Below are 16022 nucleotides of genomic sequence, written 5' to 3' on the forward strand. Positions count from 1 at the left end.
GTTGGGTGATGCGGTCTGATTTAAAGCGCCATTCACGAGCCGAAATGCCACTTGGCTAGAAGTCTATACTCTGGACCTTCTGCCAATGCTCCTCCGAAATAACCAGGTGGGCATACGCCAGACCAAATTACCGCGCAGCAGATACTGAACATTTGATGTACTTATGGTTGAATTATATGGTGGTAAAGACACACCTGGCATTATCGGTAAATACACGCCTGCCCACTCTGTGCCAGAACTTTGCAGCCTAGAGCGAAAGAAGGAAGAACACCAAAGACACAAGGGATGAAACTCGACGATGAAATCAAAATGAAAATTTGAAATAGTCTAATCCAAAAGAAACTCAAGGCAGATGTAACAAGGTTGTGTAAAAGATTCAACTCAATCCCTAGCCTACAGAGCGTGTGTAGCCAGGCGTGTATTTACCGCCATATTGCCAGGTGTGTCTTCACCACATAATAATTCAACCATAAGTACAGCTGCAGTGGTGTCTTCAACTACATTCTCCCAAGTCAAGCTCCGTATGAAGACATCCCAAGAAGAAGATTGCCGGATGAGTCCAGCGGGGACGAAACGTACGTCGCAATCGAGCTATGTCGTTGCTGTGTAATCTTCTATGTGCCATGCGCTACCTGATGTACCAGCTTGCTATGTCGGATACCGCAAGCCATGCATCGACTAGGCGCCAGGCGCGAACTGATGGTGGTGGTGGTCACAGGAGGAGAGCTCTGTTCCAGAACTTTGCAGCCTAGAGAGCGTGTGTGGGCAGGCGTGTATTTACCGCCATACTGCCAGGTGTGTCTTTTCCACCATTATAATTCAACCATAAGTACAGCTGCAGTGGTGTCTTCAACTACTTCATTCTCATTGGGCATCTGCCCTTGTTTTCTGGGTGCCACGGCCATTTTATGCTCCTTCTCAAAAAGGACCTGATTATACCAAAATGCATGCCTTCAATTATGCCTTTAATAGCAGGAGTGTATAACAGCCTCATGGGGCATCTGCCCTTGTTTTTCCAGGCCCGTAGCAGCCCCATTTTGGTTGGTCCGGCAAGATCCGACCTCGATGCCCCCCCCCCCCCCCCCCGAGCCCACACTCCTAGTAGTCCTACCGTGACATATGCCGGTACATGTACAGGTACAAAATGTACATGATTGTACGTGTATGTACATGCATGTAATCGTGACCATGCAGAGTGACATAGCCTATCATAGGGCGAGAAAAGGAAGAAGGATGTTCTGCATGAGTCAGGAAAAAGGGCATCAGCATGTTGTGTCCGTCCAAACAGAACTTGTTGAAGCCTATGAAGGCATAGCAACAGTATCTAAACGCATGTGATAAAAGAACCAAAAATGGGCCTTTGGTCCCTTGGAGGAGGAGAAAGGACATTGCAATGGAGGAATGGCAGGAGGTCATAAAGTACAGGACACCACCCACATAGATCTATGTTATAATGGACATGGTATTCGCAACAACATGTACATGACATTATTATTATTAGGCCAAACTAAAGAAGGTGTGTGGTTCGACTATCATGGACATTTTTTTTACGGGCGGGCGGGCGGATTTTTTTTTTAATATATATTTTTAGTACATGTAAATACACTGTACTGCCTTTAGACACCCAGTACATCGGCATTATTACGCAGTGTTATGCCATACATGTTGTATAAAGGGATCACTGGTTAATACTTTGAAACATTGTGTAGCTCTGGAACGAGAAGAGAATAACTTCAAGCGGTGACTCTGACTGTCCAAATCATCAAGCAAATGAAGAACGATGCGAGTTGAAAGTAAGTTCGGGAACTACTTCGAACTCAATCGAAGTACAAATTGTACAATGTACCGGTACATGTATTGCTAGTTTGGTGTCGGCGTGCACGAATACATGGGCTTTTTCCATCGACGCTTCCTGTGCTTGCACACATGGAGCAGCAACTTACCGGTACAGGTGAACTATCGTTCCCAATACACGAGGAAAGTTCAATCTCGTCTGTCCTTCATCCCAAAACAGAAGGCCGTCCTTAATCTGGAACGAGGCAATCACTCTCAACCGGACGGTGACTTCAAAATAAGTCTCGCCAGTCTGGCGGTGGTCGTATCGAGTAGACTCTACTACCAGCACAAGGCAGCAGTCGTACCACTCACTGCACTGCACTGCAGTACAACTACAAGTCAAGTCCAAAAGGAGCCGCCTGCGTCCGCAGACTCACGCTGCACAACACGTAGACGTGGACGTGTTCAGTCCACGTACGTCAGTCACACGACAGCCCGCCGAAAAAAAGTTACGGTCGGGCTGAAAAATGTACGGTCGGTCGGGTGAGTCGAACCACAGACCTTTCTTCAGTGTGGCCTTATTATTAAATTTTTGATAGGGCAATCCCCACAGGCCTAAGGCCTTTTGACAGGGTACCCTAAAAAATGAAGAACAGAATTACGGAAGGTATGCAAGGAAGAACTTGAGCGGACCTCCGCTGGGAGGGCATTCCAGCGGTCAGAGCCAAGGAAAGTGACAGAAAATAAACCATAGCGACGTTTGGCTGTCGGAAGAGCAAGGGAACATGTACTAGAGTTCAACGTATATCCTCTTGCTATTACCATGTACTACCTCTACTTATATACCTCACTACCTCTACTTATTGCACATATCATGGGTATATGGGTGGACATCCTGAGCTGCTTACATGTGTGAGCTCCTGCTTTTTTTTTTTTTTTTTTTTTTTTTTTTTTTTTTTTTTTTTGGCCGAATATTGGTCCGGCAGCTGCCGGACCTGCCGGACCGCCTGCTACGGCCCTGTTTTCGGATACCGTTTTATGCTCCATCTCAAAAAGGACCTGATTATGCCAAAAATTATGCCGGCATGATCCGCTTACCCCTAGTCCGCGCCGCGCGCGCCTCACATGTGCCCCGCGCCTCAGTGCATGCACGTGACCTCCTATGCCGTTTCTAGAACACAGCACGGAGGCAGCCCAGTGAGCAGTGGTGAGGGAGGCCCTGTGCCCCTAATAATATTGTCAAGCTCCGCGTGCAGGAGAGTTCCTTGCAATGATGCATTCATCAATGATTGCTGAAGTGAAGAGAGGACAGTTAGACCCACGCGGTATCCTGTCTCAAAGTCTTCAGTGATCGGCGCGTTTATAGACGTACATATTAATGGAAGTCGTTGTCCCATAATGCCATATCCCGACAAGTAGTTATTTGCATCTAGATAAACCATCCGTTGACTTGCACTGCCTTGAACCATGTTGCTCTCGAGCGGTTGCGCTTGGGTGCTGTGGGCGGCGTGTGCCTGCCTCGTTCACAGCTTGGAGTCCGCGCCGTGGACGCATCAAGCGCACACCTCCCCGGCCAGGCCTGAGCTGAGGAATGACGAAGGCTGGCAGAACATCTGGGTGATCCCGCACACGCACGACGATGTGGGCTGGCTGTCGACGGTAGACCAGTACTACATGAACGAAGTGCAGTGGATCCTGGACACGGGCGTGCAATGTATGGCGGACAGTCCGTGCTACGGAACAGAGAGGCGGTATACGTACGTTGAGATGGCCTATTTGTATCGCTGGTGGAATGAGAGGCCAGAGCCCATACGCCAGCGACTGCGCAGCATCATACAGGCTGGCCTACTGGAGCTGAACCTGGCCGGGTGGTGTATGAACGATGAGGCAACCACATTTTACACTGACGTCATCGACCAGATGACTGAGGGCGCACTATTCGTGAAGGATGAGATTGGAGATTTCGCCTCTCCTAATGTTGGCTGGCACATTGACCCATTCGGACACTCATCGGCCACAGCCGCCATGTGGGCCGATATCGGCTTTGATGCCTTCGGTCTGAACCGAATCAACTTCAACGATAAAGACCACCGCAAGCAGTCTCAAACCCTAGAGGTGGTGTGGCGCGGCTCGAAAAGTCGAGGTGCGGAAAGCGACATCTTTGTGCATATCCTTGCAGAGAGCTACCAGACGCCTCCGGAGATGACGGTGGACAGCATTTCGCCCGTTCCCCAAAACGACCCCACTCTTCCTACGTACGGCGTGAACATGGTGGGGATAGGTGAGGGAGTTGCGAAGCAGGCGGCTTTGCGAAGGCCCTTCTTCCGCCACAACAACATACTTCTGCCGTTCGGCGACGACTTTGATCATCAAAATGCTTACAAGAGCTTCCAGCAGATGGACAAGATCGTCGAGTACATCAACAGCAATTCCAGCCTGAAGTCCACGATACGCTACGGCACGTTTGGCGAGTACATCCGCCACCTGAACACGCTGAACATCACTTGGCCGACGTACGAAGGCGACTTCTTCCCGTACATCAGCGGACACATGCAGTATTGGACTGGGTATTATACTAGCCGCGCCTACCTGAAAGGTTTGGTGCGGTCGACGTCGGCCGTACTGCGCGCCGCCGAGATGCTCTACTACACGGCCGAGAAGCAGCAGCCAGGCAGTATGGGACGTGACGAGCTCGCACAGCTGGGCGTCATGCGCCGAGCCATGGCCACGCTCCAGCACCACGACGCCGTCAGCGGCACGGAGAGGGACGCGGTCGCCACCGACTACATGATACAGCTGCAGCAGGGCCGCGACGAGAGCGACAAGCTGATACGGCGTGCCCTGGCCGCGATCCGGGGCAACGTAACAGCACCGCCGGGAGACTTCGAGGCAGGTGAGGAGGACGAGACGTTCACGCTGTACAACTCCTTGGCTTGGCCGGTGGATACCGTAGTCGCATTGCCCATCAACAGTACCCACTATGAAGTACTGGCGGAGAAGGGAAAAGCCATTGAAGACCTGCAAATCGTTCCGACTCCCAAGTACAGCAAGGATTACAGCACGGCAGCCTATTCCGTATACTTCAAGCCTGGCGTGATCCCCGCGCTGGGATACCGGATGGTGACGTTGAGAAAGACAAGCGGTGCACCCACAGGACAGGTTACATACGGGCAGGAAGTGCCGGCGGGACACGACATCACCATTTCAAACTCTTACTACAAACTGATCTTCAACGGCACCACTCATGAACTGTCCACGTTGACGTCGGCTAATGGTCGTAGCGTTGCACTGAATCAAGAGTTTGCACAGTATACCGGGGCATTCCTGGTGCAGCTTGATCAGCCGAGAAGTGGCGCGTACATCTTCAGACCACAGCCGGGCAATCGCTCGCCGACGACATACGTCACCAATCGCATAGCCATGGACCAGTGGAAATTCCTCGATGGGCCGCTTGCCGCGGATAGTCCGCAGGTGAAATGGCCTCTTGTCTTGGTCTCAGGGCACACTCCCAACTTCGAGATTCAAGCCTCGGTGTACACCGTGTCGACACTGATGACCAACACAACCGATACAAACTTTGTCATGTGCCGAGTCGACCCGCCAGAATCTATCAATCCTCCTCCAATCATCCATGAAGAGGTTAGCACTGACTATCTGGTTCTGGACGACACCGGTCCCTTGGAAAAAGTCAAGGGTGATTGGCAGTCCGGCACAGCTCTTGTTCATAATAGCTCCACGTGGTGCAGCGCGGTCGAAGTACAATTCCCGTCCACGTTCACTCAAGCGCCGCTAGTATTGGCCTCCACAGAGGTGCACTCGGCCATGGACAGCGTCACGAGCAAGTTCGCGCCTGCGTTCGCCGTTACCGTGACTGCCTCGTCCGTGTCGTCCGCGTCATTCAACGTGTGCCGAGCTGACTACCTGCAGAACCCTGCTCCCTGGGACGACACCGTGTATGTGAACTGGTTTGCCATGGACAGGGATGCCCAGCTCCCACCGACGCAGCGCATGGGCACAAAGAGCAACATACTTGGGCCGCCGCTGGGAACGGTTGCCCAGTTCAACGTGGACTTTATGCAGAAGTTTCCCGTGTTCGAGGCGTCCGTGATTGTCACCGTCCAGGCCAGGGGTTCCAGAGCGTTTGCCGTTTCCACGGCGGTGGTGACCGGGGACGGTTTCCTGGCCAGCGTGTGCGCCTTAGACGAGCTTCCAGGCAACTGGGACAGCAACGATGTGACGGTGAATTGGTACGCGTTCGAGCCCGAAGATATCCAGGCAGCGGTGAGTGCAAATGCGCCGACCACTGAAGTCGTGAATGGACCGCTGGTCAGTGAAGTGCGGCAGACCTATCGAGATCGGTACGCCATAACAACTCGCCTCTACCATGGCGAGTCGGACTACCTGCACAAGGTGGAGCGTGTCTACGAGATCGGAGCGCTCGACACGGGCCGAGAGCTTGTGACTCGCTTCAAGACGGACATTGCCACGGATTCTTGCTTCACGGACGACAACGGACTCGAGATGGTGAACAGGACGTACAGCCGTTTCGTTGAAGACGACATAGCCGGCAACTACTTCCCAATGGTGAAGGCAGCGGAGATTCGTGACAAAGCCACTGCCAGTAGACTGGTTGTCATGGGCGACCGATCGCACGGTCTGGGTTGCCATGGAAATGGACAATTCGAAATAATGCTGCAGAGACGGACGGTCGGCGATGACAACTGTGGGCTGAACGAAGCATTGAATGAAGTCGTATCGATACAACCCCGCCTCTGGATGGTCTTTGAGAGTGATGACGTGGCCGTCAAGCTCCGTCAGAAGCTCTCGCTTCAGCTACAGTATCCAATTCATATTATACAGGAAACCAAGCCAGTTCACCTGCACACGTTCTCCGCCCTGACCCAACCTTTCCCGGACAGCATTAACCTCTTGCCGCTGAAGGTGCGCAACTCAACACAGCTGCCCTCGAAGTTCATCCTGCGCGTCGAGAACCTCTACGAAATCGATGACCCCGGCTCACCAGCATCTGTGCTGCTTGCCCTGAATGGCACATTTCCCAGTAGTATGCAGCCAAAGATTCTTGATGAAACTAATCTTACAGCCGATCGGCTGAGGAGTGCCGTGAAGCGCCTCAAATGGAAAACTCAGGGTGATCGAATGCAAGATGAAGCAAATTCTGAGTCGGAGTACGACGGCACACTAACTCGGGACAGCGAAGACGCGGCCACCATTACCCTTGGACCACGACAGATGAAAACGTACATCGTTACTTAAAGTATTTATTTTACGAATTTAATACGCCAGTTGAGAGTGGCGACGAGGCTGCTGCGGCTGTGACTCGCTACAGAACACTATTGCAAGACAATGGGGAGCCTAACTAACTTTGCACCGTTCAAAGCATATAAATAATTATTGTTTATAGTTCATACCAAGTGACTCATTTAAAGGACCGTGCTTATAGCAATGAAAAAATATCAATTGTGCACTCATAACCATGTATAAACAATTAAAATAAAACAATTCCAGAACGTTTTCGTGCGACTATCATCAGTGGAACATCGTCACATAGTAAGACTCACTAAACCAACCAATTATATAGCTAGAGTAATATGAAAAGAAGCGTGAGAATGCAGCACAGCTAGCGGTTATGCATATCAGTTTTGTCCACACGCACTCACCGCTGCCACATTCATCTACTGCTACCATTCTCAGATACACTGCAAAGGTTCACACTACATGCGCTATGCATAACCGCTAGCTGTGCTGCATTCTCACGCTTCTTTTCGTATTACTCTAGCTAGATAACTGGTTGTTTTAGTGAGTCTTACTATGTGACGATGTTCCACTGATGATAGTCACACGAAAACGTTCTGGAATTGTTTCATTTTAATTGTTCATACATGGTTATGAGTGCACAATTGATATTTTTCATTGCTATTTTGCGATTGTTGTCTCCTCGTCGGTTATTTAAAGACCGTGCTTATATTAGAGATAATACGGTACTATCCTATTGAGCGTTGAGAATGAGTGAAAGGCGAGCAAAACACAAGGCTATAAAGGGCCTGGGTAGCTATGGCAATGGATGTACGAGAGCGCGAATGTAGCTACCCAGGCCAAATGAATAATACGAGAAGTGCGAAGCGGGAAAGGGTGCATGCCGTGTGTATGAGTGTGCGTGTGTACATGCATATGTGTGAGAAAGGTCGGTTGGTGTGAGAGTGCGTGCATACATGAACTTGTGGGCCTAACACTAGTCGATTTTGGGAAATCGTTATTATATGCGCCTTGTTAGAATAATGGCTTTTACAGTATGTTGTCGAGCTGCACACCGTAATAAGTTAGTGCAACCCTAAACAATTCAGCAAGTTTAGCTGTTCTTCACCAGCACTGGACAGCATGTCAGCTATTTCATGATACTTTCCAGGAAAGATAGTGGTACGGTAGGTACTTGGTCCATTCTGGAACGTTTTGAGAAAGCTTGTTGATCAGATGTGTCTGGTACACTTCTAGCGAACCGCAACGCCGTAATGCCATCTCGCAAAGCTTGTTGATTTTGTAGAAATGCACCTCGTATTGAGCAACACGCGATCTTTCCGGAGTTCCGTAGTTTTCTTCAATGTGCTCTACGCTCACAGTGTTAAGTAACAGTTTCTTTCCAGTATAGATTGTCACCGACTGCCTACATTCAAAAGGCGGAAGGAAAGCACCTGGAACTTTCTTTAACCCAGTTCCCAGGGATAACAGTGGCAGGTAAGCTATTAGAGATCTCCTGATATCTGCCTGTTCTTTGATTATATCTGCAATGTTCGGCTTGTAGATTGAATTCAGCTTCCGGCAAATGCGCAAATCCAGGTTAGCCATTGCTGCGGCCACGTACAGCGTTTTGCTGGTATCGATGTAGGGCAAAGGTAACAATGGGCTGATGTGGTAGCGACGCTGTGCATGCAAGAGAAAGAAAAGAAGAACGATGAGTGGGCAGCTGCAATTCATTCGTTTTATATCGCACATTCACACATTGACACATGCAGCTCATCTGTACCTTTCTCCTCCTCTCTACCTTTCTCGCAACACCTTTGAGCAGCGCTGCTACTCTCCACACGTACACACACAAACACACACACTCACACATACACACACACACACACACACATACACACCCAGAGCTTTTTGACGCAAGCTACCTTTATGATCAAAGCAGATAGCATGGCGGAATGCACTTTAGAGTTGAACAGCGCCAGCATGGCAATAAGGAATGGCGGCTGGGATGCTCGAGCAGGTGGAGCGAACCAAACGTTAGAAATAGAGGTTGTGTAGTAGGTAGCCGAGTGGAGGCGTGGTGCACGAAATAACTTTTAATCGAACTTCAGGTACACACCTGGAGGTTGAACAGCTCTTCTGCTCGGCTTTGTTGGTGTTATAAATTCTAATGAAAACAGAAATGCGCAGCGGCTTTTATGCAACAGACCCTGTACGCTAACGGATGAGAATACACTAAATATAGGCTATACTTAAAGAGTCAGGTAAAGTTCCGTACTAGCCAGGCAGGGATACTACAGTTGCATTGTACATTCCCTGCCTCTGCCTCCCAGCTAAACCACATCAGATTATTTTAAATGTTCTGTAATGTTTTACTTGTATTTCCACTTTGGAAGCCTTGCATTTTGAAAACATTCTTAGAATCAGGAGAAAAAATGTATGCATATTCGAAGAGCTGGAATGCAAAACCCCATAAATCCATTTCATCACTCTTCGAATAATGGCCGAAGAAGGATTCATTTCATGTGCGGCTTGTATCTAAAATTCTAAATCCAAATTTAGTTTCCATTTCCAAAATGGTTCTAGCCAGATTTTTTTGGCTGCTGGTGCCCCTAGACCTTTTTGATTACACTGAGGTGCACTATCAATCAGATTTTCTCAAAATTTGGCACATAACGGGTTTTGCATCACAGCTCTTCCTCATGCCACTACTAAGCACTAACCACAAAGATCAGCTTGAACGTGCCCTCTGTCATAAGCAGTGATCGGATACGCCGTGATACACTGCAAAGCCGGAATATGTCCCTGATGTCGAGGAACTGCAGAATTGAGGAGTCCCACGCGTCGTAGTGAATACTCTCAATCGTCTGGTCTGTCGACTCATCGTCGTCATCCAGTATTGAGTTCTGCTGCATGCACATTCCCTCGATGGCACTCGTGGCTTGTACATTACCAACACTGTTAGATGAGGGCTCACGTCCATGTAAGAGAGAGAAGAGAAGATCGGCAGTGACTGGAGCATCTACATGCATAACATGCATAGCTGGTGATGATGAATTTTGCTGATGTAGGTTGACATTGGCAACTGTGAGCAGATTTGCCGTTGCATCACAGTTTGCTGCAGCAGCTACCAGCTGAGGACCGCAGTGAACACCAGCCGCGTTGCTAGCACACACAGATTTGTCCAACGCATGTTCACTGGTTGGTTTCGGAGATGAAGCGTCGGTATCACTTCTTGAACTTCTTCCACTTGCTGAGTTCTGAGGTGGCCGGGTACCTCGACAAAGTGAATGGTGCAAGCCAGTTCCAACTGAATTTGCCTTGAAATTAATCCATCTCCAACTGGTTTGGCATGTGCAAACAACAATCCAAAACACATAGACCGATACCATAGCTCTCCATTGTTGATATTACTTAGAAGTAAGGCGCAACGAAAAAGTCTCTTGTTTCGGGTAACATGGCCAGAAAAATACTGGTCGGTCGGTCGGCTTCCTTTTTTTTGCGGATAAATTTTATGCATGCCAGATCTGGTATGCACATCTGTACAGTATACAACGTAAAGAAAAAGAATGGACGTCCGAACTCCACATGAAGCCTAACATTATCGCTCTTGTCATCACCGTTGCGGCTTGACCCGGTTTTGGTGGGGGGAGCAAACATGGCCTTGAAGCGAGTGACGCCCTCTCGACGAAGAGTTTCTAACACTTTTCCATGACTCTAGCAATCCAGCTGATGACGACAGTTCGGCCGCAATCAACAACAGTGACAGAAAGTGCAGGCAGAATCGTGGCCACTAGCGTTTCTAGACTGGAACATGTCAGTGTGGAAAACGTTCCACTTAGCAACTTCAACCGCCCTGCAAAGAATCTGATTTGATCGAGTTAACTCGAAACACGGGCCCACAAATGTTTAGCCAGACCCAGGAAGGAAGGAAGAGCACTGAGCCTGAAACATTGCGAGCTAAGCGCACGTACATGTACATGCGTATGATGCGCATAAACAAATACATCAGTATACATGAATGCATACAAACAAAGGAATGTTGTATTTCTCGCCGGCCGAGCGCAGCGAGATAGGCGAGAAATGATTTCTCGCGAAATATTTTCAGTTGCAAATATGGCATCTGGTGTGCTCTTTATTGTCGCTTCTTTTCCTGACTTCTTCAGTCACATCTGGCTGCGGCCAACTACCCTTCACTCTGTGTAGTGTCGCTATTGCTGTCTATGTCTCTGTGTGTGCCAGTATATGTGGAGCGAGAACAGTCGGCGATCAAAATATCTGTCGGTCGGGTTACCCGAAACAAGGGACTTTTTCGTTGCGGCTTAATTATTTTTAGAATATGAGCAGCAAAATCAAAATTCTTACATTTCCAAATACACACCATATGTGTAGCCACTAGCAAAAACACTGTTTTCTCCCATGATTTGCAATGACTGTAGCAGACCGCTTCTTGTTTTTGAAGTCTGTAGCAGACAATATTCTGTAGGAAAAACCTTTACGGCGGACTTTTAAAAATAGCAACCTGAGAGTCTATTTCCTCCCCTTGTGTTCACAGAGAGCCAAGCGAGGCCACACCTAAGACCACCTGCGCCAACATCAATCTGTTGGCCACAGATAATAATTATACATGTAGATACCCCTGGGAGTAGAGGGGGGGGGACAAATTGCTGGCATACGGCTATGACAATCTTTGATGTGTTTTCTGGATGTTCCTTGACTGGCCGGAACCAGTAGAAAAGGCATAGTAATGAAAAGATCGGATATGTAACGTCACTGCTGGCCATACATGTGCTTCAAAGTACCTTTGACAATAGTTTGACTGTACTGCATATCTGTTTACCACATTCTGAGTCTTAAAAGAAAGCCAGGCCAGTAGGATCAGTGCTATCTAGCTAAGTGTTACTCACAGCCTTCTCAACCTCCGCCCATTGGCCATGACAATTGTATAACGCCAGAAGATGCTTCCCAGCCGGTAACGCTGAATCAGCTGAGGGAAAGCAAACAATAACATCAGTTTGCGAAAAAAAATTCCCCTGTCATAGTCCTGTTTATCGTGTTCAGCATAAGCGTAGTTGTGAATCATGCTTGTTGCATGTTGACTCCAATCTGTACATGCAAGTAATACTAGATAACAATAGTCCGTTTCAAAAGTCCAGACCTCTACTTTCGCGTTCTCAGTGGCGTTGAGAACAAAAACCGTTGGTGAACTCTTCACTCGGCCAAATTTAGCAGATTCAGTGAAATAAACTGAGAATATTTCGCGTCTTTTCACTTTCACAGCTGCATCGACAAAAAAACAGCCCATCAGTAATGATGGTGGTTCCTTCTTCTTCCTGATAATATAGATGCTCATTCGGCGCTGGAACGGTCGAACATCACACCCAACTTGTTTACTAATTGTAGTGGTTGCCTGGTAGTTCACTCTCGACTCGGTAGAGCTCACAGAACTCTTGACGAAGTCCGAAACCCCTGTGACAAGGAGTCAAAGATCTCCAAGAAATGACCAAAGTTGCCCTTCGTGGAGGAGGTTTTGGCAGATGGAGAGCGGTCTGATAACGCGAAAGTTGTGGTAGATAAGAGAGGAGATCGCTGTAGGACCGGACAGGTGAATCTGTCCCCGGGTAAAATCGCGATTCCGCGGCCGCGTTTTTTGCGCGTTTTTTGCGATTTTTTTAAAGACAGCGTTTTCCACGATTTTCTCGCGTTTTTTGAACATTTTTGTTGCACTACACGTACACACAGTGCACTGTTCGGTCAGCAACATCTCATCGTGGCGGCTTTGTACTCAAATATGACGAGTGCTTGCACCAGAGACTTGTAACTGATAGATTTCACTACATACTCACTGAAAATTGCCTCATATCAACTGGTAACTTGCCGCATATCAATAATATTCACCGCATATTTACCGTATATTTACCGCAAATTCACCGCAAATTATGCCATATTATGCCGCGTTTTTGCGATTTTGTTCCGCGATTTTCCCCGGGGACAGGTGAATGGACATATTGGAAAGCTGTTTGCCGCAGCTCATCCCTAGCTGGGCCCGTGTTAGTGGCAATACACCTGTCACCCGTTTCTTGGAGTTGAACTAACTGAATTACTTGCAATGCAATGAAGTGGCACAGCGACTAACCTGAGACTGACCCTGATTTCTAAACACTGCGCCAAGCTACGTCTACTAGTACCTGTACTGCTGTGGGTCTGCCCCGGGTCCCCGGGAGGGCTGCCCCGGGTCCCCGGGAGGGCCAAAGACTTTGTTCCGGTCTAACTGCTTCGTGGACCAAGCAAAGACTTGTCCCATGACTTTTATGACACTCGCTACGATTTCAAACCCCCGCATCCTGATTGCTGCCATTGCTGTTACTCTTTCTGTTTGTCATACATACATGTATGACTTGAAGATAATTATTGTGGTGGTGTACCAGCACTGTATCAGCTTGCTAATCGTCTCGTTATTGCCTGTGCACTTGTAATGAGCAAACGGAGCGCATTCTGTATTCGGTTAGTTGTTCTCTTGACCTTGTCAAATTGTTAATTTTATTTTATCGATGCCGCTTGTAATATACTTCTACATTCATGACTGCATGCCGAAGATCTTTTGAAATTGCTTTCCAGTTTCCATACATGTAGCAGACAGAACGTATGTTCTGCAGCAATCGTTGTTTGGAGGACGTTTCCGAACCGACCCTAAAAATCAAATGTGGTGACTTTCTACCGAGATGTGAGAAAGTTGTTTAGAGAGGTTCCGCATGACGTAATTACGTCAGTAAAAAACGAAATCGATCTACGGAAAGTCTTACGGAAACTGCATGCGGATCTGTGTTCCGCCATACGGAGTTTTCAAATCACGTAGCTGCCCTTGGCAACTCCGATTACTTGATCGGATTTCATTGAGGAGTACAGACCGACAGTACAATGACTACTAGTACTTGTATGTACATGTACAATGTATTGTATTACTTTATACAGTGCATATTATTCAGTGTTTAATACCGGTACATGAAAACACACACTTCTTTACGGGTGTTTCTAAATCTTTGCGTCCAGCTTGGGCACAGACGTATAGAATCAGACATGGATGTCAGGGCAGTATCGTTGATTCAGGCCCCGAGAGCGTAGCCCAAGGCCGAAGGCCGAGGGCTACGCTCGAGGGCCTGAATCAACGATACCTGTCCTGACCGTACATATCTGATTGTGTTTCAGACTGCCACCCACGTACGACATACATGCGGTGCCATTCAGGCCCTTGACCAATCAGCACGTCCCGAGAGCGTGTGAAGCTGAAACTGAGCACGCGGCCATGAAGGTATAAAAGGAAGACACGTCTAGGGGCGGTGGTCGGGGACGTGGAGGATTCAGCTTCTAAGTTTCAGCTCCTTACCCTCGAGGGCTTTGTTGATTCAGGCCCCGAGAGCGTAGCCCAAGGCCGAAGGCGAGGGCTACGGTCGAGGGCCTGAATCAACGAGCCCGAGAGCGTACGGAGCTGAAACTTCACCTTGCTTGAGATGAAACTTCAGAACGAAACTTCAGAACGAAACTTCAGCCGTACCGTGCGCTCGAGGGCTTGCCCGAGAGCGCACGGAGCTGGAACTTCAGCTTGTGTGAGTTTCAGCTCCCGGTTCGATTTATTTGTGTTTCGATTTATTTGCATTTATTTGGCACGGCTACGCGGACGCTACTAGTCGAGCTGGCAGGCAGGGCATGATCAGGGGTTCAGTCCCTGCCTGTGAGCGCTCTGATTGGCTCAAACCCTGGCAACGATCACGTGGCATGTCTGAATTACATTCCAGTGGCTTTCTAGCCGGGATGTTCTTCAGCTGCCCGTTATTCGGCGCCCGTCGCCACAGCACATGCACCTAGCTTGGCTTACCGTTTGTAGCAGTGGCAGCCTTTGAACATAGGGTGAGTTGAGTCAGCTTCCGTTGAGGGCCTGCAGTTTCGATTTTTCGCGTCCGGCAGTAGAGATTTTTCTGCTACGAAACTACCTGGCTATCGCGCCATGGCCAGCAGCAACAAACAAGAGCAAATCTAGCGATCAGTCGCTACTGGTACTACTACAGCAGGGCCTGCTGGAGAGCCGGGTCAGCCGGGTCACGCGCCCGGCTGGGGAACTGCACGACCTGGCCGAACAGATAACACCGGGTCCAGTCTGACCCGGCTGAAAAATGTCTCAAACTGACAATGGATTCCTAAAATACCGGTATTTTACGACTCGCGGACCCCATCTGTTGCAAATCTAGCACAACCGTTGTAGATCTACACACTACAGTCTACAAGCGACAGAAACTCGGCTACAAGGGTCAACCAGGTCAACTGGGGTCAACTGGTTCGAGCGCGATTTGGCCAGCGGCGAGCAGGAAGTCAGGACATTCAAAGACGTCGATGGCCATATGGGCCATGGGGCAGGCAGTCAAAACTTTCAAAGTAACGCTTTTGACAAAAGCGTTACTTTGGCTACAGCTTTTGACACAGTTGCAAGTAGTTTTCAGCCGACTGGTGATTTGGACGATGGAGCCCGCAGCGAAGAGAAAAAAACTGACGCTTTCCAAGACTCTTGGAAGAAAGGTCGACCCTGGCTGGCCTGGCTGGCCCGGCACCCTCCTGAGTGGGAAACCCCGAAGCAGATTCTTAATCGTACTTGTGACTGGTCATCCCTGAAGTGGCGTCGTCAGATTCTGTCCTTGCTGTATTTTCATCATGTCTTTTACCAGTTTCCGTCTTTGCTAATTCGTTTCAAATTCAATGTATCCCTTAGTTGTCGTCACCCGTCCTCTATAGTTTTACCTCGTTCTGGCGCCCATTTCCTTAAATCCCCTCTCTTCAGTTTATCTGTGGAATGGAACAAACTTCCAGAACACATCCGCTGCGTTCAGTCCTCTGTCAATTTTCGCATTGCTCTAAAGGCTCATTACTCACAGCATAGATATTCTCTGACTGGAATTCCGAACTTTTCCGTTTGAGAATTTTTTTTCCTTAAAATTAATCCT

General features: G+C 48.6%; 1 protein-coding gene across 1 annotated transcript; it reads left to right on the top strand.

Moving 5' to 3' along the window:
* Positions 1-2991: 2991 nt before the first annotated feature.
* Positions 2992-7294, top strand: LOC135811447 (lysosomal alpha-mannosidase-like). The gene has a single exon (XM_065324691.1). It carries the CDS (start codon positions 3244-3246, stop codon positions 7048-7050), a length of 3807 nt encoding a protein of 1268 aa, XP_065180763.1. The 5' UTR covers positions 2992-3243; the 3' UTR covers positions 7051-7294.
* The last annotated feature ends 8728 nt before the right edge of the window (positions 7295-16022 follow it).

Source organism: Sycon ciliatum, chromosome 1, assembly GCF_964019385.1.
Source record: "Sycon ciliatum chromosome 1, ocSycCili1.1, whole genome shotgun sequence".
In the NCBI taxonomy this organism is placed as follows: domain Eukaryota; kingdom Metazoa; phylum Porifera; class Calcarea; order Leucosolenida; family Sycettidae; genus Sycon; species Sycon ciliatum.